The sequence below is a fragment of the Octopus sinensis genome, unplaced genomic scaffold (assembly GCF_006345805.1).
Source record: "Octopus sinensis unplaced genomic scaffold, ASM634580v1 Contig12060, whole genome shotgun sequence".
In the NCBI taxonomy this organism is placed as follows: Eukaryota; Metazoa; Mollusca; class Cephalopoda; order Octopoda; family Octopodidae; genus Octopus; species Octopus sinensis.
In genome coordinates, this window is record NW_021832531.1 from 345,622 (window position 1) to 370,633 (window position 25,012).

A 25,012-nucleotide genomic window follows, 5' to 3' on the forward strand; every position below is an offset into this window, starting at 1 on the left:
TACAGGAATGAACTGTATTATCTTCACTAATACATTTTTGCTAAAAGATCAAATGGTATGTATCACCTAAACGTATAATTATCAAATAAAAAGTATTTTATTTTTTTTGAGATTTGTTGGTTTGTAAAAAGTCAATAACTCGCTTCTTTGAACAAAATTATCATGTATTCGAACCTTCTCCTTTTTGTTTTTTTTCCATAAGGTTCATAATTTAGAAATACATGAAAGAGGTGTTCTAAACAAAATCCAGAAATCCTGGTATCTTTCCAGGTTATAACAGAGCTTCCGCTTACTTTGCTAAACAACGTCTCACCTTAGCGCCGTCATTCAATTTATCGTTGATTGTTTCAACAAATCGAATCTGACAGAAACCACAGTCGTTGATACAAATAATTTGTTTAATCATAAATCTAATTTTCAAGTGTTGCCGATCATTGAAAGATATGGTCACACAAACTTTATCTTTGACAGACCTGAGCAGACCGAAATTTACATCAATAGTATTTTTGGCACCTCCAAACTGTGTTTTCAATGTTCAGTTCTATTCTTATCTGTGTAACATTACCTCAGATTTTTGATTTGTGCTTTCGTTATAATCTAGAAAAAAACAAAATGAAAGTAAATTCTTTACGAGGATTGTCAAAGTATTTCTGTAAAAATTCTAGAAAATCTCATTCTAGTTTATAAACAATTCGTCAAGACTATTTTCAACAAATTCTGTCCAAGTCAGTTTATTTACTAAAATAATAAAAATCCAGGAATTGCAAAACATTGACCTTCGAATAATTATTGGTCTTTTCTGTCAACCCATACCGACCATTTTTATAGAGTTAACATTGTCCAAACACTTGAAATAAAATATTTTTTTCTTTAAATTTAAAGAACATTCGAATACTTCCCGAAGTTAATGAGTTCTGAAAACAAAAGAAACAACATCTCAACGTATAACAAACTTATATAAAAATATCAAATATTATTCCCATTTACTTGTGCGATCACACTTCTTGCCCTAAAAAACCTTTTCTGATATAAAGTAGAGCTGTATTTTTTAAAATCTTTTTTTAAGAAATTTGGACATAAACATAATAAAATAATAACGAAGTAACACTTAGTAACACTTGTATTGCTCGCTTTTAAGTCAGTCGAATGACCAATAAAGCCTCATAACTACAAAAAATAATTTTTAACAATCTGAGAAACTACTACTTAGACAAATGAAACTCAATTTGACTAAAAAGTGCAGTATTGATAATAATACTATAAATTTTAAAATTCCTAGGTTACATAACTGACGAAAAAAACGTAGAAATGGTTGTTAATATTATTTATCTCAAAACTTTTTAATTTCCCTAACAGTCTATAAACATGCGTCCTCCATGCTTACTCAGATTTCAAAATCCTTGAGGTTCTGGTAAACAAAAACTCCTAACTATTATAGACCAGGTACTAGTACCTGAAAATTCCGCAATCTTATTCATGATTTTCTGTTTTATCCCAATCTAATCTACTTGAGCTCAAGTTTGTTTTAAAAAGTCTAAATAAAGCTTGATAGTCAAAAGAACTCATTTATTGAGACTTGGTAAAGCTGTGGAAACCAAACTGCTTCAAGTAATGCTTTTGAAGCCTCTTCAGATTTTTCGATGGCACATTTTCTCTAAATCTGTGCTATATAAACTACCTATAAAGCATTTCAGAGTTCCATCAAATCAATATTAGCAGAGAAATCATTAGCAAAAAGATTTAATAATTTATAATTTGCGGTGCCTTAATACTTGCTGAAAGTGTGTAAAGTACCACTCCTCAATTTTTCCACGCGCGTGCATCATCTTGGTTCGCCTTTTCTCTATGACCATAGACGATGTTGTTTTTGATTCCATTTTGTTTTTTGTAAATTTCAAATTCATGAATCAAAACAGCCATTTTTCTTTGGTTGTATTGTATTTTTTTAAACCTGGTTTTTTCAGCTGCTTGAAGAATTTTTTGGAATTTTTTATTTAATGAAATCTTTAAAAAAACAGTTTTTTGTAAATAATAAATAGTATGAAAGATTTAATAGTTTTTATTTGATTCACTAATTCAAATATTTGTTCAATTTTGTAGATGTCTATTTCTTATAGAAAGAAATGGAAATATTTATTACAAATATTAAAATGAAAAAATATTTTTGTGGAGTTTTATCAAGATTTTTTAAGAACCCCAAAAATGATTAAAATTAAAAAACGAAAGACAATTCCTATTTTTATAATAATTATAATAATAATAATAGTTTTTTTATTATTAATTAATATATATAATTTAATATACCACGACATAACGTGCTCATAATTTTTTGATGGTTGGTGTGTTTCTATCTTAAATATAACTTTCCGTTCCAACTTATTAAACAGTCTCATCGTAAATTCCACATACCAAGACACGGATCTCTTGCTTTTCTTCCCAGAAAGCGATGTTCAAGAACTGTAGGGAAAGTAAAAGCCTTTCCAAAGGACGACAAGACAAAGCCTGTTCATCCAACTGCATTCAGGGCTTTCAAAGCTGGAATGACTCATGTTGTCCGCCACGTAGTCAGGCCTGGATCAAGTATATATAACTCTGGACAAATATTTTTCAGAGGCTAATGACAAAGACATAGTAGAGGCTGTAACTGTCCTCGAAGCCCCACCAATGGTTGTTGTTGGAGTTGTTGGGTATATTAAAACACCGAGAGGCCTCAGACATTGTACAACAATATTTGCACATTTCTTATCGGATGAATTCCGTAGAAGATTCTACAAAAACTGGTATTTGCCAAATTGTGACTTTTTAGGTATGCGTCAAAGAAACGTGCTTTTGTGCGCTATGCTAATAAATGGAGTACTCCTGTTGGTGTGGCTAGCATTAAGAGACAATTTGAAAAAATTAAAAAGTATGCTTCAGTTGTCAGAATCATTGCACATACGCAGGTAATATTTTATTTTAAAGTGTCTCCTGTTAGATGAGTAAGTTGAAATTGGGACAGAAAAAGTCTCATGTGATGGAGATTCAGTTAAATGGGGGAACTATTGAGGATAAAGTTGCCTGGGCTACAGAACACTTTGAAAAGGAATTGAAGATAAGTGAATTGTTTGCAGAGGGAGAAATGATTGATGTTATTGGAGTTACCAAAGGGAAGGGGTTTCAAGGATGTATCAAGAGATGGAGGCCAAAGAAGATGCCTAGGAAGAGCAGGAAAGGTCTTAGGAAAGTTGCTTGTATTGGAGCTTGGCATCCTGCACGAGTTTCGTATTCCGTAAGTCGTGCTGGACAAATGGGCTTCCACCACCGGACTGAGATTAATAAAAAAATATACAGGATTGGGGATGCTATTGGCGATGATGAAAACGGAAGAGTTGCTCCGAAACAATTGACGGCCTATGATTTAACTGAAAAACATATTACTCCAATGGGAGGCTTTGTTCGTTACGGTGAAGTGAAGAATGACTATATCATGATCAAAGGATGCTGCATGGGACCACGGAAACGTACCATCACGCTTAGAAAAGTCTGATTTTAATATATTTATAATTTAGTCTCTATTGACGCAAACCAGTAGAAGATCAAGGGAGGATGTCGATCTTAAGTTTATTGACACTTCGAGCAAATTTGGTCACGGACGGTTCCAGACAAGTGACGAGAAGCTTAAATTTATGGTTTTTTATTACCGTTATTTTTTAAGGGTCCTCTGAAAAAACACTTGAATTCTGCTGAACCCATTAAAACGGAATAATTTTTTCTCTTATGATTGGTTTAGTTTTCTTTTGGTTTTATTTATCTTTTTGATTTTGTAAATTATTTGATACTTAATCTGAGAGCACTTTTACGAGTAAAAAAATTTTTGTTATCTATCAATCTTAAATTAAAATAGCTTGGGTATACAACTCATATATAGTTTTGACTCAATAAAAAATTAGAAAAAATAAATATTATATTCATTAGCAAACATTCCTATACAATTATAAATTGAATCCTTTTTATTGCCAAAAAATCAAAACTAAAAAAGAAAGGAAAATCATTAACAGGGAGATAAAAAAGGCTCTTTCAGTGCTACCCAAACTATGATGATGAAACACACGTTTTCTTTAGGACCATCTGCGAGTCTTCTAGCCTTCCGTCAAGTTGTAATCCGTAAGCCAATTTTAACGCAAACGTCTTGTTTTTCCAACTATCCGATCAAGTAGTCACTCGCCTTCGTACCGAACTAACCCTCTTAATCATATATGAGAACTGGCTGTACACAAATTCTGTACACGTAGATGTACCTCTGGACAAAATAGTTGCCTACATCAACCGTTCTACCGTGGTGGCTCATTCTATGTCTGCTCCAGGAAAGGTTTTCAAACTGTGGGGAGGCGCACGGCCTCCACAACGGAGGCAGGAGAGGGGATGTAATCCGAACTCGTCTACAGTTCCCCCACAGCGACATTTATGAGCCTGACAGATTTCAAGTCCGACACGTAAGGAGATAGCGATTTTTAGGCACTCGGAGTCAAAGAGGTTCCCAATTGAAAGAAGGGGGAAGGTATTAATCCATGCACCGCTGCCTGGGTGACAGCCTGCACGAAGGCAAGCGAGCATGTGTTGATTAAGTTTCGGAGTGAGTTCTTTGTACAAAGAACAACATACAATCTCATCTCACTGGCGCTGGAAGTGCTCGGACTCAGCCCGCCTCGAGTCAAACCGGGCCTTCCATAAGAGACCTGCCGCGACAAAATCTGCAGACACTTTCCGTTCGGGAAGGTTTCGAAGAACGATGTCTGAGAGAGTGCGGGAGGCAGAATGAGAGGAAAGGTAAGCCGGAAGAGCCAAATCGAAACAGGATCTGAAAATCAGATAGGAGGTCACTTCTGTGGAAACAGGGTGCACATCTTAGCGTATAAAGAACCTTAGGGGCGGAAAAGTGATTTCGTAAAAGGAAAAATGCGACATGAGGCTCGACTTTTTTAAGCCTCTTGATCATTTTAGAGAGATTCTAAATTTTTTCTGAAAATGAAGCTTCTAGAGCGGAAAGACCCAAGGGAGCCCCAAGATTGGATAGATTAGGCTTTTCGGCAATACGAACGTCTAGAAGAATATTGCGGCAAATGGAAGAGGCAGCAGAGAATAAACTTTGATGAAGGTGGATATTCACTATTTTGGATTTATTTGCATTAATGGATAGGCCAATGGCCGAGAGGGATGGAAGGATAGTCCGGAAGTCATTAAAAACCACTTCGAGAGGACCTTTGGTCATCAAAAACCTCTTTAATAACTTCTAATTGTAATTGAAAATTTCAAATTTACAATTTTGGAATTCAAGTTTGCATTTTATCAAAATATTGCATATACTAATTGTAATCATATTATGGGCAACAAGAAAAATATTATTTGTTAAATTAACAATCATAAAGGTCCTCACCATGAGTAACTCGGGGATAATATTTTTCAACCCGGCTAACAAATCCCATCAGTTTTTCTGGTGTTAAAACAGTTTTTGCGTCTCCTGCAATTTCTTTTAATATTCTTAGCCTATATTCAGAAATTGAAGAACCATCCGGAGTTTTGTTATAATTGAGAATTATTTGCATCTTTTCTCTTAGGATTTTTTACTTCTGATTTAAAAGTACTCCAGGCTAATTCAATCGGGTTTAATAAGTAGGAATATGGAACCAGTTGTAAAGGTTTAATATTTTCTTCTTGCTCCACAACTGATTCCAATTGATTGTGAACATGAGCATTGTCATTTATAAAAGTAGGGTCTACGAACAAAGACCTACATTCATTAATTCTTTTATCCATTCTTTATAATCTTCTTCTCTGTAAGAACCTCTTTTGCATTGAAAATTAAGCAATGTTGAAACAGACATTGCACTTACACAATGTAAGTTAGAGCCTCTCAAATTTGGAGTCAAGACAAAAGAACGAGATTCTATTTTTGATCGTCCTTCTTTTCTCTTACAATATAAATTAAAATTGGATTCATCGATCCAAATTAAAGTTCTTCCAGCAGACCTTGCTTTAAACAAGCAATCCAAATAATGTATTCTTTTTTCTTTATTTTCAGATGAATTTACATTGGCTACTATTGGTCGAAAGGTTTTGAGAGAAATTAATTCCCCATCAAGCCAATTTTTTACTGTTGTAACAGACACAGAGATTGAATAATTATTTCGTATTTTTTCCACACATTCTTTCAAAGTGATCTGAGAATCAGCTCCAATCCAAATAATTAATTCATTTATATTTATTTAATTTTTTGAATTTCTTTATTTCTTTTACCTCCTCTTGGATGTCTTTCTTTATCTTTATTTTCAATCCAATGATAAGCTGTTCTCATATTCACTCCAAGAGAAGAACATAGAGACTGCCAATAGAACAATTAGCAATTTAACGGTTGATATAGATTTCTAAAAAGCCATTATTCTTAAGATACAACATTTTGCTAAGGAATTTCTCTCGCAAGCATTATGATTTAATTAAATGGTAGAATTCCGGTCATTCTTATTGCATTTATATTTTTTGAAATTATCTAAATTATTTAAAATCAATGAATCGTAGCGGCAATTAATTTGTATTGATCTCTTCTTTTATTATTCAAAAGAATAGATTTTAAACCACTTCATGTTAGCACTAGGTATTAATCATGTTTTAATGCATTTTTGATTATGCGAACTGTATGAGTTATGGTAAGATTAGTCGTTACCTACCTGACCTATCATTATTTCAGTTTTATTTTTATAATTGCAGTTATACAAAGATTCGGAAAAAAATAAAATGGTTTCAATGTTTCCAAATTTGTTAATATCTAAAAATTCCTTTAATTGTTCAAAATGTGATCACATTGAAACATTAAAATTGAATAAAACTTCAAAATAGTTTTTACCTTTACCTACATAATAAGCACGTATTCTAAGCATTTGATGAAAACTAATCCGAATCAGTTTTCAAAAGTATTTGATTCAAGTACTCCACTCAATCAAAAAATTAAAATTGCGATCAAAAAAACGACTCAAAGTTATAATTTCAATAATATATAAAGACTGTATTTTAGTAAAATATTGTTTTCAAGACCCATTCAGTTCTCCTCCTGATGATTTTATCGATCAAATTACGCAACTTTGTATCCTTGAAAAACAAACAAAAAATATAGAGATTAAGAAAAAATACAAATCAAAAAAGAAATAAATATAAGTTTACTAGCTCGGCAGCTCGCTTCGCTCACCGCGACCTAGCTCCTGCGGAGGGCCTGTTTCATCAAACAACTATAAGTTTATGTAGATGTATAAAACTACCTGGTTTAATGTAACCCTATTCTATCGCCTGTTGATAAACGATGTTTGTCGTCCGTCCTTCCTGGCATATATGAATAAATTTTCTCTTCTGCCTACCCTCGAGCATCCCACATACAGCTGTCCATGTGAAAAGCACTCACTCTCTAAAAATAACCCAACTACCTTTAATGACTGTCCCTGGGCCTTGTTTATTGTCATTGCAAACTTTTTTTTCATTTTTTGTGGTTTATTTTTTTTATATTTAATTTTTTCATTTTTCCTTTGTAATTTCCTTTTTTTTCTTTTTTTTTTTTTTACTGGCGGAAATGGGGCAGGGGGAGATACGGCAGGCGGAAATGCGGCAGGCAAGAAAGCGACACACAAAAAAGATTTAATTAATTACCTTATTAAGCTGACCGTTTTTTCTTCAGCTTCGTTTTTCCTCCTTCGGTTATCTATTTAAAAAATTATTTTTGAATAATAAAAAAGTTTAGGAAAAGAGGCATACCGAAAATAAATTCTATCTTTACGAAAAACTCAAGTAAATAGTTAATATTTTTACGCAATTCTTCTGATTGCGCTGTCAATTGGTGGTAAATTGTGTTAACGGTTGTGCTAATGTGGTTTCAACTATCAAAGTGTTTTTCAAAATCTGTTAATTGCACACTCTATTCAAGGTCGTGCGTCAATTGGTGGTAAATTGTGTTAATGATTGTGCTAATGTGGTTTCAACTATCAAAGTGGTTTTTCTAAATCTGTTACTTGCACACTCTATTCAAAGTCGTGCAATCTGTGATTGCACATTCTGTCAAAGTCAAATATGATATAGCTTTAATTTTGATTCATGGTCGATAATGATATATGCATTTAATTTTAAAGAGAAAAACATAGGATGAATTGAATTTCTTTATCGCGAATAATTGGGAGTTCATCATTGTTAATATTCTCGCTGTCGTTTTCATCAAGGATATTCTTAATACGTGAGATTTTTGCCTTGAAGTTTTAATGGACCTCATCATGAATGTCGAGGACATTCGCGTTGTTCATTTTAATCAAAATGCAGAAAATAATTTTTTGATTTTTTGGGGGAAGGTTTTAAGGACTTCATCATGTAAGTCGAGGACATTGTAGTTGTTCATTTTAACCAAAATGCAGAAAATTTTTTTTTAATTTTTTTGGGGGGAAGGTTTTAAGGACTTCATCATGTAAGTTGAGGACATTGTAGTTGTTCATTTTAACCAAAATGCAGAAAATTTTTTTTTAATTTTTTTTGGGGGGAAGGTTTTAAGGACTTCATCATGTAAGTCGAGGACATTGTAGTTGTTCATTTTAACCAAAATGCAGAAAATTTTTTTTTTTATTTTTTTGGGGGGAAGGTTTTAAGGACTTCATCATGTAAGTCGAGGACATTGTAGTTGTTCATTTTAACCAAAATGCAGAAAATTTTTTTTTAATTTTTTTTGGGGGGGAGGGTTTAAGGACTTCATCATGTAAGTCGAGGACATTGTAGTTGTTCATTTTAACCAAAATGCAGAAAATTTTTTTTTAATTTTTTTTGGGGGGAAGGTTTTAAGGACTTCATCATGTAAGTCGAGGACATTGTAGTTGTTCATTTTAACCAAAATGCAGAAAATTTTTTTTTAATTTTTTTGGGGGGAAGGTTTTAAGGACTTCATCATGTAAGTCGAGGACATTGTAGTTGTTCATTTTAACCAAAATGCAGAAAATTTTTTTTTAATTTTTTTTGGGGGGGAAGGTTTTAAGGACTTCATCATGTAAGTCGAGGACATTGTAGTTGTTCATTTTAACCAAAATGCAGAAAATTTTTTTTTAATTTTTTTTGGGGGGAAGGTTTTAAGGACTTCATCATGTAAGTCGAGGACATTGTAGTTGTTCATTCTAACCAAAATGCAGAAAATTTTTTTTTAATTTTTTTGGGGGGGAAGGTTTTAAGGACTTCATCATGTAAGTCGAGGACATTGTAGTTGTTCATTTTAACCAAAATGCAGAAAATTTTTTTTTAATTTTTTTGGGGGGGAAGGTTTTAAGGACTTCATCATGTAAGTCGAGGACATTGTAGTTGTTCATTTTAACCAAAATGCAGAAAATTTTTTTTTAATTTTTTTTGGAAGGAAGGTTTTAAGGACTTCATCATGTAAGTCGAGGACATTGTAGTTGTTCATTTTAACCAAAATGCAGAAAATTTTTTTTTATTTTTTTTGGGGGGAAGGTTTTAAGGACTTCATCATGTAAGTCGAGGACATTGTAGTTGTTCATTCTAACCAAAATGCAGAAAATTTTTTTTTAATTTTTTTTGGGGGGGAAGGTTTTAAGGACTTCATCATGTAAGTCGAGGACATTGTAGTTGTTCATTTTAACCAAAATGCAGAAAATTTTTTTTTAATTTTTTTGGGGGGAAGGTTTTAAGGACTTCATCATGTAAGTCGAGGACATTGTAGTTGTTCATTTTAACCAAAATGCAGAAAATTTTTTTTTAATTTTTTTGGGAGGGAAGGTTTTAAGGACCTCATCATGTAAGTCGAGGACATCGTATTGCCAATTTGAAGTTGGTGTGCACACACAGACAGACAGACAGACACACACCATACCATTTTATTATTAAGATAAAGTTTTATTATGTCGCGAGCGCAGCGCGCGACCGAGCGCTAGACGCGACTTTGACAGCTAACAAGCCTGTCATCAACAAATATATTTATTAAATTATTTAAAATTTTAACATGATTTAAAATTAAAATTGAAATAACTTAAGTTTTCCATTGAATCCCATAAAATAATTTATAAGTAGACCTTAATAGAAAAAGTAAAATCAATGAATACTGAACGCTAATTTGGTTTAGGTTGTGAGGGGGGTAATAATTTGACAGATCTCATTGCTATTTTTTCGTTTTAATCTCTAAAATTAGGTCTTCTAATCAAAAATAAACTGTGCAGACAGGCTTGCTCCTTCAGAAGATTCTTGTTTTGACATTTTAATAAATTATGAAGCATTTAGATTTTTTCTCATTATTCTAAAATATCAATTATAAATTGTAAAATATTATTTTTATTTATGAAATCGGTTTTAAAGCTCATTCTGCTTTGGCATCGATTTTAATTTTTGTGATCGAATATATTTAAACCCAAATACCAGCCCGTGTATTTGTCAATTTATAGATTTGTTGATTGATCGGATCTAGAAATTGAGTGGTCGCTCGCTGCGCTCGGTCGCTCGCTGCGCTCGCGACATATTATACACTAATATAATGTTTTTATTTACATTAAAATATTTCAAATGTTTCATTAGTGTAGATCTTTAAAAAAATTTTTTAATTTTTTTATTGTATATCTGCATTTGTAAAAAGTTTTAATAGATTAAGCGAACGGAGGGCCAGCGGCCTGACTGATCGCCAAACTGTTCCCCGGATAACGGCGATCAAGAACCGCTGGAAAAGCCAGTCCACCTCCCGAGGATCGTGAGTGCGCATGGAGATTTTGGCCCCGAGCTTGCGAAGGAATTTTTCCGCCTTTGAATCAAGAGCACCCGACGTCTTCACCGCTATCGGCATCACGTAAAACTCTTCCGAAAGGGCGGAATATTTGGATATCTTTAAATCTTCAGCCTTCTTAGCGGCAGATTTAGCCTCCAGAGTACACGAAGTTAGGTGTGAAGCAGAAAAAGTATTCCAGCAGGTTTCGTCCTATACGAGACTTTTCCTGCTCTCAAAAGGGAAAAGGGTATCCCGTCAGGATGTTTCCCGTCACCGTGGTCAAGACCCGATGGTTCGAGGACCGAAGGAATTCCCGCCGAGTCGAGGGCCCTCCGTATGATGTCGTTTATAGCCGAGTACCTCAAAAAACGTCCGGCACTCCTCCTGCACGATAAAGGATGCAGACCGAAAGAGTCAACAGTGCAGCCACAACGACACACGTGCGGGACAAATTGCCTTAGCCCAAGGCGCAGGGAGATTCCGATCCTTACCGATTCATCATCGAGAAGAGTGACAGATGAGGCGTTAGGGAATGCTCAAACCCAGGATCCACTGGCCGGGGATGCTGCCAAAAGTAGGCAAGCGCGGCTGTTTTGGTTTATGACTCGAGCAGCCTTAATTTTCAAACCCCGATCTAAACTGTCATTTTTTAAAATAAATGATTCTATTTAATTTTTTAACATTAAGAAAATTAAAAAAATCAATATTTGCTTAAAAGGAAAATTATTAAATTTTTCACTAAAAAATCATTGATTTATATGAGTTTTTTGAAGAACTTTAAAACGAATATTATCGATTTTTGTTGGTTTAAAAAATCTTTTTAAACTTCTATAAATTACTAATAATTTTAAAACTTTTGTGTATGGTATCCAATCGAAATAATCAAAAGAATTGGTATCAACGAAATCCAAAAAAGCGATGATGAGTACACAGCATATGCCGTACCATCAGAAAAAATAAATGTAAATAGAATATATACTGAAATGCTCATTATAATTACTAATAAATGTATGACTGTCCACTGGGAAAACATGAAAGATACCTATAATTATTGAATATAGCAACATATACTCTCAATGTAACTGTAGCAAAATGATAAGCCATGATAAAATGATAAAAGCTTTGTAAATCATTCAAATCGTGGCCAGTGCTGGAGGTTTGCCCCCATGTTGCCAGTAGAGTAACAAAAAACACGACAAACGAATTCCAAAAGGATTCAAGAATACATATGGCGAACACTCTTTTGTTGAAATAACGACTCCGAAGAGAATCTTTGTATAGTTTTGGACAATTGAATGATTCCTCGGCAGATACATCCTGTTATTTACAATGATATAAAAAAACTTGATCTAATATTCCAAGGACAAAAGGTGGAAGGGAAGTATAAAACAAATTATAAAATGATATATATTCCATTGTAACTATTTTCTAATGCATTATTCAATAAAATAAATACTTGGGCACTAAAGCCAGTAAAAAAAATAAACCAAATGTTGAGAGAAGCGAATGAGATATTTTTGAAAAAAAAGTAGTATAAAAATTTTGCAATTCTAACGTAACACCATCGACCATGAACAAAAAGTAAATTCTGGAGATGTTTAAATTCTGGAATTGAGAAGTCTGAATTCAATGCGGCTTGATTTCCTTCTCTCCCGGAAATTCCTATACCAATATTAGCGGCTTTTAAGATGAATATATATGATAACCTTTAATCATACTGACATCATTACCTCCATCCCCAATAGCCAATGTAGTTGTATGTGGATAGTGTTTATTAATAAATTCGACAATTTCTGCTTTGAGAAGTGGCATCATTCGACAACAGATCACATTTTGGCAAAAAATTGATAATTCGTAAAAATCTTCTGGGCATTCGTTAAGACAAAATGTCTGAAATACTAACTAAACTGGAATACCGCACTCTCGCCAGTCAAAATAAGTCCAAATAAGCTAATGTTCTCGGGATGTTTGGAAGGGTGGTCTAGGAGCATTTTTTTATATTCATCATAATCATAATTGTTTTCTGTTATTATTTCTTTTATTTTTCAAGACAATTTTTTATGCTTTCTTTTATATTTTCTGACAATTTAAACACTTCAACAAGAGTATCATTAAACAATCCACAAGAATAACCAATGTTAACAGCGGTCTCTAAAAATTGAAATTAAATTCATTTCACGAACTAACCCAATTTGTCACCAGTTAACATCCAAACTTTTATATTGATGCTAGCTAATTTGGCCAATGTTTCACAGACGCCGTCTTGAAGTCGGTCTTCTATCCCAGTAATTCCCAGAAAATTCATATCACGTTCGATTTCGCTGTATATAATTTCTAATCGTTCTGACTTTTTTCCGTCAATAATTTTACTAATATAAATTCTGGATTTTAACGGGAAACCATGCATTTGTGTATTTTTCATACCAGTCATCAAATTCTTTCTTAAACAACTGTTTATAAGACATGCAGAGAATTCTAAGGCCTTCTGACGAAATAAACTGAAAAGTGATGATAAAGTCAACCACCTCAAGATTTTGTTTAATTTTCATTCTTTCCAAGTCTTGTAACTCACAGGTTGTACAAATAACATCATCTGCACCTTTGCTAAGCAAATAAATATTTCCGTTATTTTCGACAATAATACTCATCCGTTTTCTAGCGTTAGTAAACTCAAGAGTGCAATAGATTTTGAATATTTCGATCTTCCCATGTATTTCCAGTTTTATTGAATCAACTGTCCTTTCCTTAAAAAATGTTGAGAAATCATATTACTTTTAAAATGATTCCATGTTTTTTGGCATAATAAATAAGACACTCTTCATCTGCTGACTGTGCCTGGTATTCAATCTGGGCTAAAGATAATAAACAGCTGGAAACTATCTGTTTTCACGATTACAGAATGGCAAAGAGCCAAGACTTTAAAAAACAACGTTTCTAATTCTGAGCCTTCTAAAAGACGAGATTGTAAGTCGTCATTCTTTTTTTCATCCTTTAAAAATATTATTTCAAAAAATAACCTCCAAGTAAAATTTTTCTCCAATTAAACAAAGTCTAAATTTAAAGAAGTTCTAATTAACAATCATAATATAAAATAACCGTACAATTGTAAGGGTTCCGGTTTTATCAGTCAATATATGTTCTATTTGGCCAAGATCTTCAGCCAAAGCTGTAGTTCTACACTTTCCTCTGACGTTATTATTAGTACTGATCATATTTTTATCCCAGTTAATAAACAAACTTTGTCCAATTTTGACTAATTCAATGCTAAAAGTCATATAAAATTTAGTCACTTACCTAACATAAAGAGATATAGGTACACAATTGCTGTATAAAATAAAATATGAAAGAATCGTGATCAATGAAATAATAGTAGCTTGGATATCTGAATTCAGTTTTTCTAGAAAGGTAGGAGTAGGTAAATATATTTCAAAGAAGCGACCCACATAATATGACCATAATCCGGAACCCAGAGCGGAAAGAAGATCAAAAATAAACATTCCAATAATAACCTAAACTATAATATCAGTTTTTAACCTTTAGACATAGCATATTTAATGATTTTTCTATCCCTGTTACCTTATAATGCATTTTTCCAGAATTAAGCATAACTTTCGTGTCGTGACCCGTGTATACGACTAATCCAATACACCAATCGGTATTTTTTAGGCTACTTCCTCTCAGTAAAAGATTATCAATATTTGCTGACACTGCATTTTGATCTCGACCATTTCTTCCTTCAAAGCTTTTCAAATCTTTGCTGGGTTTTTCACACACAAACGTTTCTAGTATAAAAATTATTTTTAATAAACCTTCGAATTGGGATAAAAGACCAAATTCAGATCTTAAATAGTTAAATTCTTGACAGCATATTTTGTATTTTAGATCAATTTCTCTATTAAAAAATATTAAATTTTTTTAAATACCCATCAAGATGCTCAGTATTTACGTAGCAATAACCTGTCTCACTTGAAGAACAAAGTGTAAGAATATCAGCCTTAGTAAATAAAAAATCAGTTTGTTATATCTCACGGGTATTATGTCGTTTTCTTTAATTAAAATAATGTCTCCGACTCGTATATTTTTCCATTTATCTTTTTCAAATACTTTATTCCGTTTGTTAAAGATTGAAGCTGTTCGTTCATTGGCAATGCGGTCATCTTTGTGTTTTTTCTATTGAAATATGAATATTTTTTTAAATACATAATCATCATAGCCATCTTTGATAGCAGTGACTGCTAAAATGAACACCAAAGGAATTATGGTCGAAATATATTCAACAGATGAAATATATGGCAATAGCTTTTAATGATCATTATAAATGCACAACCTGTAATATCAAAAGAATAAGAAAAAAAATATTTGGAATTCGATGAAACTGCTCGTAGAGGTTAACAAATAAAAAATTATATATTGTGTATTTTGAAGTGATTACAGTATTATCCTGTGAAAATTGAAGAAAAATTACTTTGTATAATTTTCGTTGTTCACAACCAAACGGCGTAAGAGTAATTATCCTTTCACCGAAATCATTTTCATGATAAGAACGAAATCTCCGCCTTAAACTTGTATTCATTAAAGACTAGTATAATTTCTGCTAATAGTGCGGTAAAAAGTAATTAAAAGAAAATTGTGGTTTGATACGCTATGTCGAACGAACTTTTTATAATTTATATTTTAAGCAATTTTATTGAACTTTTTATTTGTACTAGTAAAATCCAATTATTTATTATTGTCAATATTGATTATGAATTTATTGAGTTCACTAGCAATGAAAATAAAGGCATAAAGACAGTTATGATAAATATCTGAAATAATTTTCAATTATTTCTTTTGGAAAATGGAATTTCTTATGAGGATTAAATTTAATTATTTTTTTAATTTTAAATCTCCTTTCAAATCACACGGAACTTTAAAAAGCAGACAAGTTATGAAAACATACAATTTTTGACAATAGGGAACTAGAAATATATAACTTACAAAAATAGTATAATTTTCTTTTCCCAATAGTATACTGATTTTAACACCCTTGGGTTTATTTATGAAATTTTTAAGATAGTTTCTTTATACAAATTCTCTTCCTAGTCTTTAAGGTTAAGTATATTGTATGCGAAGAACAATAATTATGCGTCATTGCTAATTGTTTCTATGTACTCTTTTGATTCCTTCCTAATTTTTATATCAAATATGACCAAAAAATCGAAAAATTATTTTATTCATTGTATATTTAAGAACTATTTCGATTTATTCGGGTTACTTCTACTCATTTTTTAAATAAATGTTGTTTTAATTTTTTAAAATCATTTAGAGATGTTAATTCAAATATTTTTTATTCTATTTACTTTTACCAATTGATTTTTTAACTTTTTGAATTTTTTGAAGACGATTTTTATTCAATTTATTTTTTCTGGGTGATCCTGGTCTCTGGCTTAGATTAGCTAATAAAATTCAAATTTATTAAAAATACTCATAAACTCTGTATTTGATTGAATTCCTTTTAATAGGGGAATGTACGGCTGCTTTTCATTTTCTTCAATAAATAAGTGAAAAACAAAAACCATCTATTTTTAGTAAAATATAATCTTCACGGTTAGAAAATACGTTGATTCCTGATTCGGCGAGGTCATATTTTGGTAAATTACGCACGAACCCGTTTTCGTCCGCCACGTCTATTTGGTCTATAATACATTTTAAAAATATGATTTTAACCATCATCATTACAATTACAACGCTTTTTAATGTTTTCTATGATTAAATCTAATCGACAGTTTGGATTAAAGAAATCGGATTGATTATCTAATAGCTAAAATCCCAATTAAAATAACCTCCGTGTCTCAAAATAAAGTACATACTTCTTCGCTATTTAGAAAAAACTATGAAAATGAAACTTGTTGTCAAGGGTGATTTTTAAATAAATTTATTATGTTGTTTAATTATTTTAAATAAATTTAATAATTAATTTATCTTGATTTTTCGACTTTTCATAAAATAGGATCATTTAAAAATATATTTAACAAAAAAATTAAATTGAAATATAAATTTATTCACGCTTCAGAGATTGATAGTCACCAATGACTTAGTCGGATAGATAAAAGTCAATTATTCACGAACACGTAAACAGCGTTGACATTAATTAACTTCTTTTTATTCGGTTTATTAATTATTTAAAAAAACTTTTCGATTAAACATGAATTAGTTTATTTAAAAAATTAATTGAGCTATATTTGACAAAATTTAAAGACACAAAACCATTTTTTAATAAGAGTGTATAATGTTTAATATTTATTAAGGGATCTGTCATTTTAATTGATTGAGAATAACTTTAAATATTTAATAATTTTTTTGATTTTTAAATATATGTATTTTTTAATAATATTATATATGTATTTTAATTAATAAATATTCGTTCGTGTTGTTTGTAAATAATTTAATGCATTTTCATATACTTTAATTTTAAATTTATTAATAGGGAGATTATTATTATTGTCAATTAACATGGATGAAAACATGAACGAAGATGAGTTGGAAATAGTTTAATTTTACTTACTTATTAACAGTTCGAATCTGTTAATTATTCGAACCATCACAACGACATGGAGTTTAATTTTCGTGAAGAATCTGACATTCATTCTGTCCAAACACACGAAGATCTATCTCCATTTCAGATTTCTTCAAAAATTGAGGAATCCTTAACAACTGAAAATTCCGGCTTTGTCGCATCACCGAAAGAATGCAACGTAGATACACCAAGTGCTCCAACAAGAAGACAACGTCCGGGAAGACCTAGATCTTTGTTAGATAAGAAATGCAAAGTAAAAAGAACGGATTTATCTAATTTTTTAAAAAGTAATCACATTTTGATTTTAAAATAAAGCAGGGAAGGACTTTAATCCAGAAAATAATCAAGATCATCCAACTTTTACATTCGAAAATATAGTATTTTTTATTTTTTATTTCGTTGGATCTTAAATTGGAAAATGGGTTTTCCAAAGGAATGTCTTTGGAGGCGGTCGACCCTTTTAATCCAAATTTGTACTGCGTCGTGAATGTGGCGGCCGTGGCAGGAACGAGAATAAGACTAAATTTTGATGGATATAATTCCTGCTATGACTTTTGGCTTGAAATTGATTCCTTATTCATGTTTCCGGTAGGTTGGTGCTCAAAAAATGGAAAAATCCTCGAGCCTCCAATGGGTTTTATTATAATATAAAATATATTAGGATATTCTGAGTTTGAATGGTCTACTTATCTTGAAAATGATAAGAGATTTGCTGCTCCTGCTGAGTTATTTAAAGTGGAGATTATGACGTATTTTCATGTTTATATTTGATTAGAAATGTTGTTGCTTATTTCAAATTGGAATGAAATTGGTGGCAATTGAGTCTGATCAACTTCCAGCATACTTTGTTAATAGAATAGCTACAGTGACTGATATATTGGGAGATTTTCTACTTTTAAAATTTGATGGAATGAAGAATTTTTGTGGTTTTTGGGCGAAAGTTGATTCTCCTTTTATAAAGCCTCTCGACGACTTTGATGATGATTTGGAAGTTCCTGATGGTTCTTTATTTTGGTAAATATTCAGATGTTCTGGAAAATTTTCAAAAGATAAATATTTATGTGGAATGAACATTGCCCCAAAAAATTTATTTCATCCCGTTTGTAGCAATTTTGAGTATTTTTAGAGAAATCCTGTGGGATATTTTCAGGGGTTGAGAATAGAAACAGTGGACAACTACAATCATGAAATAATTCGTCAGGCGACCATTGCTTTGGTGAAAGGACACCGAATCAAGATACATTTGTTTGGATGGCCTAAACCATACGATTACTGGTTGGATGACGACAGTCCATTAGTCTATCCACCGGGGCATTGCTCTAAATATGGGCTAGAAATTACCATTTGTTTTCCGCCATCTAAAAACAAAAACATTTCTTGTTCGACTACTATTTGCCGAGGAATAGGCCATATCAATGGACAACCTGACGCTACACACGAAATGTTTTCTTTTTTCTAATTTGTCTAGATTGGCTCACTGTCCTTATAAAAATCATAAACCCGTTCAATGAGAACGAGATTGGTCAAGGATGAACCTCTACAATGTCAAGACGTTGATAAAAGTATCGGATCTGTTAAAAGAAATCGTTCTTTTGTTGCGAATGTCCTCGAGACAAGCACACAAATCCGCTCCGGATGTTTTTTACGTTTTACATCACTTACTCGCTGTGGAATATAGCAAGAGAACAAACGTGTTCTAACGTAAATAGAGTGGCACCTTTGTTTTCGTTTATTTTTTGTACTAAAGACCTGTCTCCAAGTTGATAAACCCAAACATAGCCATCTTTAATATAATATTGGGGTACCTGTCAGACAAATAAGCTGATTGTGGTCAGCCGATGCAGTCAACTGCAACTAAATTGTTAAATATTAATGAAAGATGGATACAATTGGTTTTTTGGAGAAATTTTTTTGTATATTAACTAAATCGGCTCCGATCGTAGCTATTTGGTGTAAAATGAATAAATACTGTCTAAAATATTGGCACGGTATTCTAAAAGTGACCCGTTTCGAGTTCCAACTAATATCATTATCTCTAAATAAATTATTTTAGAATTCAATGCCAATTCCATTATTTGATGATTTTTCATAAGAAGTTACACATTCTATTGGATAAGGGGCTTTTTCCACAAGTGTACAGAAATTAAATGGTATGTGACATCGGCCATCATGTTCCATTTAAGCCTATCACAAACGACCGAATTTTATATTTATTTTTTGATAAAAAATTAAAATTAACTGCACAGATTATAATTTAGTTTTTATCTATTAAAACTTGTCTATTAATTATAAATATATCAAAAAAATTTCTATTGATAACTGTAACGCAGTCAAATACTTCTCGTTTATTCGCATAGAAACGTTTAGTTGAATCTTTGATCAAAAAGGCATTAATCTGTTCGCATTTTATTTTTCGCTTGATGGCCAAAATTCGATTTTATGAAAATTATCAGAATAAGCTTATAGTTTTGGAGGAACACCAAGGATATATGGATCTTGGTGTGATTGAAAGTTTAGGTTTACTAATCATTGTCGAAATGGTAGTTGTTATGGAGTATATGCGTAATATAATTAAAATGCGCATCTCAAATACCCAATATTATTATCCAAGTAATACGTCGGTTTTTTGCAATTTGAAATAACTGAGTACGCTGAAATTGACCATATGGTCTATAGAATACTCAGGGACTATCGTTTTTATTAGGGGTCAGCAATTATGAGACTTGGGCTCGATAAGGTCGTTCATTTAAGCAAGTCAAATATACTCAGGGTATAAAAACATTTCGAGTTGTTCGTATGTTTGGGATCTTTGTTTTAAAAAAGTATTGTTACTAACATAGAGAATATAAAGGGCTATTTGTCGACTAAGGATGCTCTATGTGTACTAGTAAAGAATTATTTAACTTCTCATTTTTATATTTGCAATTTGCCTGATCCATGATCCCAGATGATTTAAAACATGTGAAACTTAAAACTCAAATTTTAAAATTCCTGATAATTGATAAAAGACAACATTGCCAGTTGTTTTTTACGAGGACCTTAAACAAATTAGAAAGTGAAATAAAGATAGAAATGATCTCGACATATTTACGAGATGCGACTCGGATTAGAACAAAATAGAGAATCTGACCAATTGCTTTGACGTGACAATGACGTCGTGTAGAACTAGTAATAATTGATAAAGAATTAATCGAATGAGTTAGAAATTTATATTCAGATGCCAGCTATTTGGTGAGCATTAAGTCGAAAGGAAAATTGAGGGTCTCAAAATAATTTCACGTGATAAAATTAGAAATTAATTTACTAATATTTATCTATTGTGTAGAATAATATTACTAGAAACCATAAAGAAAGGTTTTAGATATGCTCTTACGGTGAAAAAATGACAAAATCATTTTTATGAGTTATAATTAACAGTTAATTAACTTAACTCTTTGAATCAACAAACTTTTATGATCCGAGATTTATACTACATTAGAACCTTGTAGTACAAGTGCCTCATTTCACCAGCAGATCGCTTAACGAGCATATGATAAAAATTTTTGTCTTGTATGATGAGTATAAATTTGTATCACAAACGTTTAAGCGAAAGATAGTATCACAGATCTTTTTGATCCATGAAATCTTTTTCGATTCCATCAAGGAGACCCAATTTTTTTCTGCTTTTTAGATAATTTAATATCTAATGATCCCGAGACACAGAGCTATCAAGCTGCTGGACGACATGATTTCTTTAAAAAGTATAATTCTAGACAACAGCATAATTATATATCGTTGGTTTTAGCTTGAATTTTGAATTAAGTATTCGTTTTTTAAATTAAAAAAGTCGACCTTTAATATCTGTGAATAATTTTAAATATTTCAGGAAAAATAATGATCAAAAATAGATTAATAATCGAATTGTTGATTTAAAAATTCACATTAAGATCAGAAATAGTCGTTTTGTCAGTCAATTAAGACAAATGTAATAATTTTACAAAAAAATCCAAATTTATTTATTGCCTTGAAAAATTTAATTTTGTTTAGATTATTATGCGTTAAGGTTAATTACGTTTTAAGATTATTTAACATGCCCATAAAAATATTTATAGTCAAGTTCTCAGTTATCATTTTAGCATTTTTGTTTTATTCAAAAATAACTGAAAAATACATTGAACCGATAGTTTATTGCTTTTGACCTCAAATAAAAGTTTAAATAGTAATTCCTCAATATCTAATGATTCTATTTAAAGCACTTTATTACTATATCTGAATTGATAAACGTTAAGTAAAGAATGTTTACGTAATTATACACTTAACAAACAAGTTGTATAATAGTTTGTGAAATTGACTTATTTCTCTCTCGTGTCTATTTTTCAATTATAGATAATTTATTTTATTTATTTAACCGCCAAGACCACGGTAAGAGTCAAAACAAAAGTCACGTGATCCCGATGCACTTGTGATCCCGATAATTGTTTTGATAAGTGGATAAAATTTATTTTCACATTAATTTAATTACACTTCAAATTCTCAAAACAACTTTTATTCGCAAATATTTTATTGCACGTTATTAGAATTTACTATTCAAGATAAAAATATAATTAATGCTCTTCACATTGGCTATTAATAAATATTATAGAAATGTCGACAAAAGACATGATTAGATAGACCAGGGGTTCTCAACCTTTTTAGCTCAAGGGCCAAATCGATAATTAAGATTAGCTTCGCGGGCCGCACAAAAAATATTTTATATATTTTTATATTTTCCATTTTACTAAATATTGATTCGCATAAATATGTAGATTCATATATGCATTGTGTCTTATATTTTTGAATTTGTCTTGAGGAATTAATTCGTAAAAATTAATAATTGACGCATTTTTGAACAACGCCACCAGTTCTATATCATGTTGTAAATTAATAAGTTCTAGTTGAAACTTTGCAGGCTCATCCTTAATTTCCACGCTGAATGGAGTTGCGAATATTTTCATTAAAGGAAGGAATTTTTTAAAATTCTAAAAATTAAATTTATATAAATTTACCCCAAAACGTGCTTCAAATTGATTAATGAAATCACCAATTCCAATTATGGATTATGTATATGTTTAACCTTAAGAATGAATAATTAAATTTAAACATTATTAAAAAATTTAAAAAGTCAGTTACTCTAGAGGGGCCGCAAAAAAAATCCTGGGGGCCACATGCGGCCCCGGGGGCCGCATTTGAGAACCGCTGAGATAGACAATTGCTGTCTATTGTAATTAAGTGATTATAATCTTCAAAGGACGATAGAATTTTTATTAATTTACCGTCTATATTTTCATATTACTAAGATGGATATTGATTTTTTGTAATAAAATTCTGGATGTTAGTCAAATCAATTATCTTAATTTAGTTGGTTAGATTTTAGTTAGCCAGGTAATACAATTCTGGGATCGATTAAATTAGTCATATGAGAATTTTTTTAATTTTCAAAAAATGATTTTTATAAATAATGTATATAAAGTCATTTTAAATATAAATAAAATAAACCTTTTATAGTTCTAAAACTTGTCTTTTGGTAAAAAATATTTTGATGTCATTTAATTAAAAAAGATATTTAAATCATTTTTATTTTATTTATTAATTTATCACCATTATAGATATTGATAATTATATTCTTTTGTGGTTTAATAGTTTTCATCGTAGTATTTATTGTACTGCCGTATTACTGATATAAATTCATGTTTGGGGCAAATAATGAAAAAAAAGCCCTGAAAAGGAACACATTGGGTCCCCCCGATGTTTACCCTCAGTCCCAAGATCAAGCTGAGGTAACTATCCTCTAAATTACTATATTCTAGGATGTCCTCACTGCTGAAGTAATCCGGAAGGGATTCATACACAAACCTCCTTCTGGCCAGGTAGTAGGTTACTTTAACCTATTTTAAGTATCTGACCAACCTGGCCTGTCCTGCCACTAAACAACAAGTACGATTAAATTGATTAATCTTTCAGATTATGTCATTTATTGGTGACGTATTCGACAAGAAATACCAAGAAAAGTCTCCTCCGCCAATCACTAAGAAAAAGCAACCTCCAATTTCAAATGCAGTCAAACTTTCATTTTTTCCAGTTAGCTAATCAAGATTGGTCATGTTTTAGTACACACCTCAGTCTAGGCCTGTGGTTGAAATGTGGATTGGTAATCTAGCTAAAGGAAAGGCATTTCATGAACTACTAAAGCAGGTTAGGTCTGCTCAAAATATCACCCAGGTGCCTTATTTCAACAAAAAAGAGGAAATTTTCATTTACCTGTTTAAAAACAAAGTTCCAATGAACAGATGTGTTTGGTTCCTGAAAGTCAGTTCTGTCTTATATTTGCAACATGCTGAAAATAACCGCAAGAAAAGCAATACCCGAAACCACAGTCCCTCTTCAGGTGCATTTCTATTCATTTACTGTCTATAGAATGGACAGTGGCTATTGTTGATTTAATCGATTCTCTACAGGAATCAATATTTACTGGAAATCAGACAAATCAAACAAATTTGTCAAGAAAAAACCCCATAGCATCTTTATCGGGGCCAACTAATACTTTGACTTCAATTAAACTGCAAGAAACTCTTAAAATGATAGACTTTCTTGTGTTGTTATTGGAAAATATGTACGAGGTATGATTTGATTGTCATTTCGTGTAGGAAAAGCTTGTTTCCTGTTCTTTGTTGTTCAAATGGCTAATCAGTAAAACTGAGAACTATTCAGGAAATTTTCAAGTCTTTTGCATGCATTGGCATATCTGTGCAAAGGTATGTATTGATCCATTTTTGGCATAATTATGTAACAACACAATTAGTTTATCGGTCAAATAAAGCGCTACATGACTTTCGCCCGCAGACTTGCCACAAGTGCGGCACAGTCGTTGACTAACATCTTTCATACATTTAATATAGATCCTAATAGGTCCTCATATTTTAAACATATCAGGGATTTGTTGATGGATATGGAATGTGTTAATGCCAAATCTTTAATTACAAGTCTTATTGGACTTATACACGATTTGCTGATTCATTGTCCTACAGCGTTTGTCCATTACAACTTGATCGTTGCAAACCCAGTATTTACATTTTGTCCATTCGATTTCCTCCCTTGTCTCCCTTCACAATTATTTTTGTCGGATAGCAAAGTAATATTTTTGGTTCTGACTTTAGTTTTGCTCTCAGGAAAGAATTTCTAAAGTTAGACAAGTCGAAGCTGAAATACTCGGACGTAGTGCAATGTGTGGTAGCAGGTGGCAATCGTTCCCTCACAGACTTGGAAATACCGGTTGTGGCATTTTAATGTCTATTTTGAAGGCAAAACATTGAAATGGGTGACGTTTGTACTAGCAAAACTCAATTCTCTAAACATAAATGCAATGTTAAGTCCTGGTTCCGTGGATGAACTTTATACTAGTCTTTATCAGGAAATTTGTGATAATGTTTATTTACACTTAATATTTAAGCAGGAATGTTCTTTGGATGAAAAAGCATGTATAAATTTTTTCCTCGAATGGGCTATTTTGGACGACGAGGACGAGTGTCACCGGCCATTCCTGATTGCCGAAATTATTTCAAAGCGGTTAAATCAATTGGCTAATGATAAAACCCAATATGATGTATTGCGAAATTAATATTGATCACCAGATTGATGAAGAAATTTCCGAATCGGACTATATCAAAGAATTCCAAAAAATTTTCTTT

The 25,012-nt window shown here is 31.7% G+C and overlaps 2 protein-coding genes across 2 annotated transcripts; one reads left to right on the forward strand and one right to left on the reverse strand.

Annotated features, from left to right (window-relative positions):
- Positions 1-2,321: 2,321 nt before the first annotated feature.
- On the forward strand, positions 2,322-3,526 carry LOC115229180 (60S ribosomal protein L3-like). The gene is given in 5 exon segments (XM_029799581.1): positions 2,322-2,335; positions 2,388-2,580; positions 2,612-2,796; positions 2,799-2,942; positions 2,975-3,526. Coding segments are annotated over 5 exon segments (1,077 nt in total). The 5' UTR covers positions 2,322-2,332.
- A 3,576-nt stretch (positions 3,527-7,102) lies between these two features.
- On the reverse strand, positions 7,103-14,476 carry LOC115229181 (probable phospholipid-transporting ATPase IM). The gene is made up of 7 exons (XM_029799582.2): positions 14,048-14,476; positions 13,855-14,017; positions 13,771-13,821; positions 13,154-13,497; positions 12,941-13,122; positions 12,818-12,904; positions 7,103-7,119 (listed from the first exon to the last, which is right to left on the reverse strand). Exons 1-7 carry the CDS (start codon positions 14,248-14,250, stop codon positions 7,103-7,105), a joined length of 1,047 nt encoding a protein of 348 aa, XP_029655442.1. The 5' UTR covers positions 14,251-14,476.
- Positions 14,477-25,012: the final 10,536 nt, after the last annotated feature.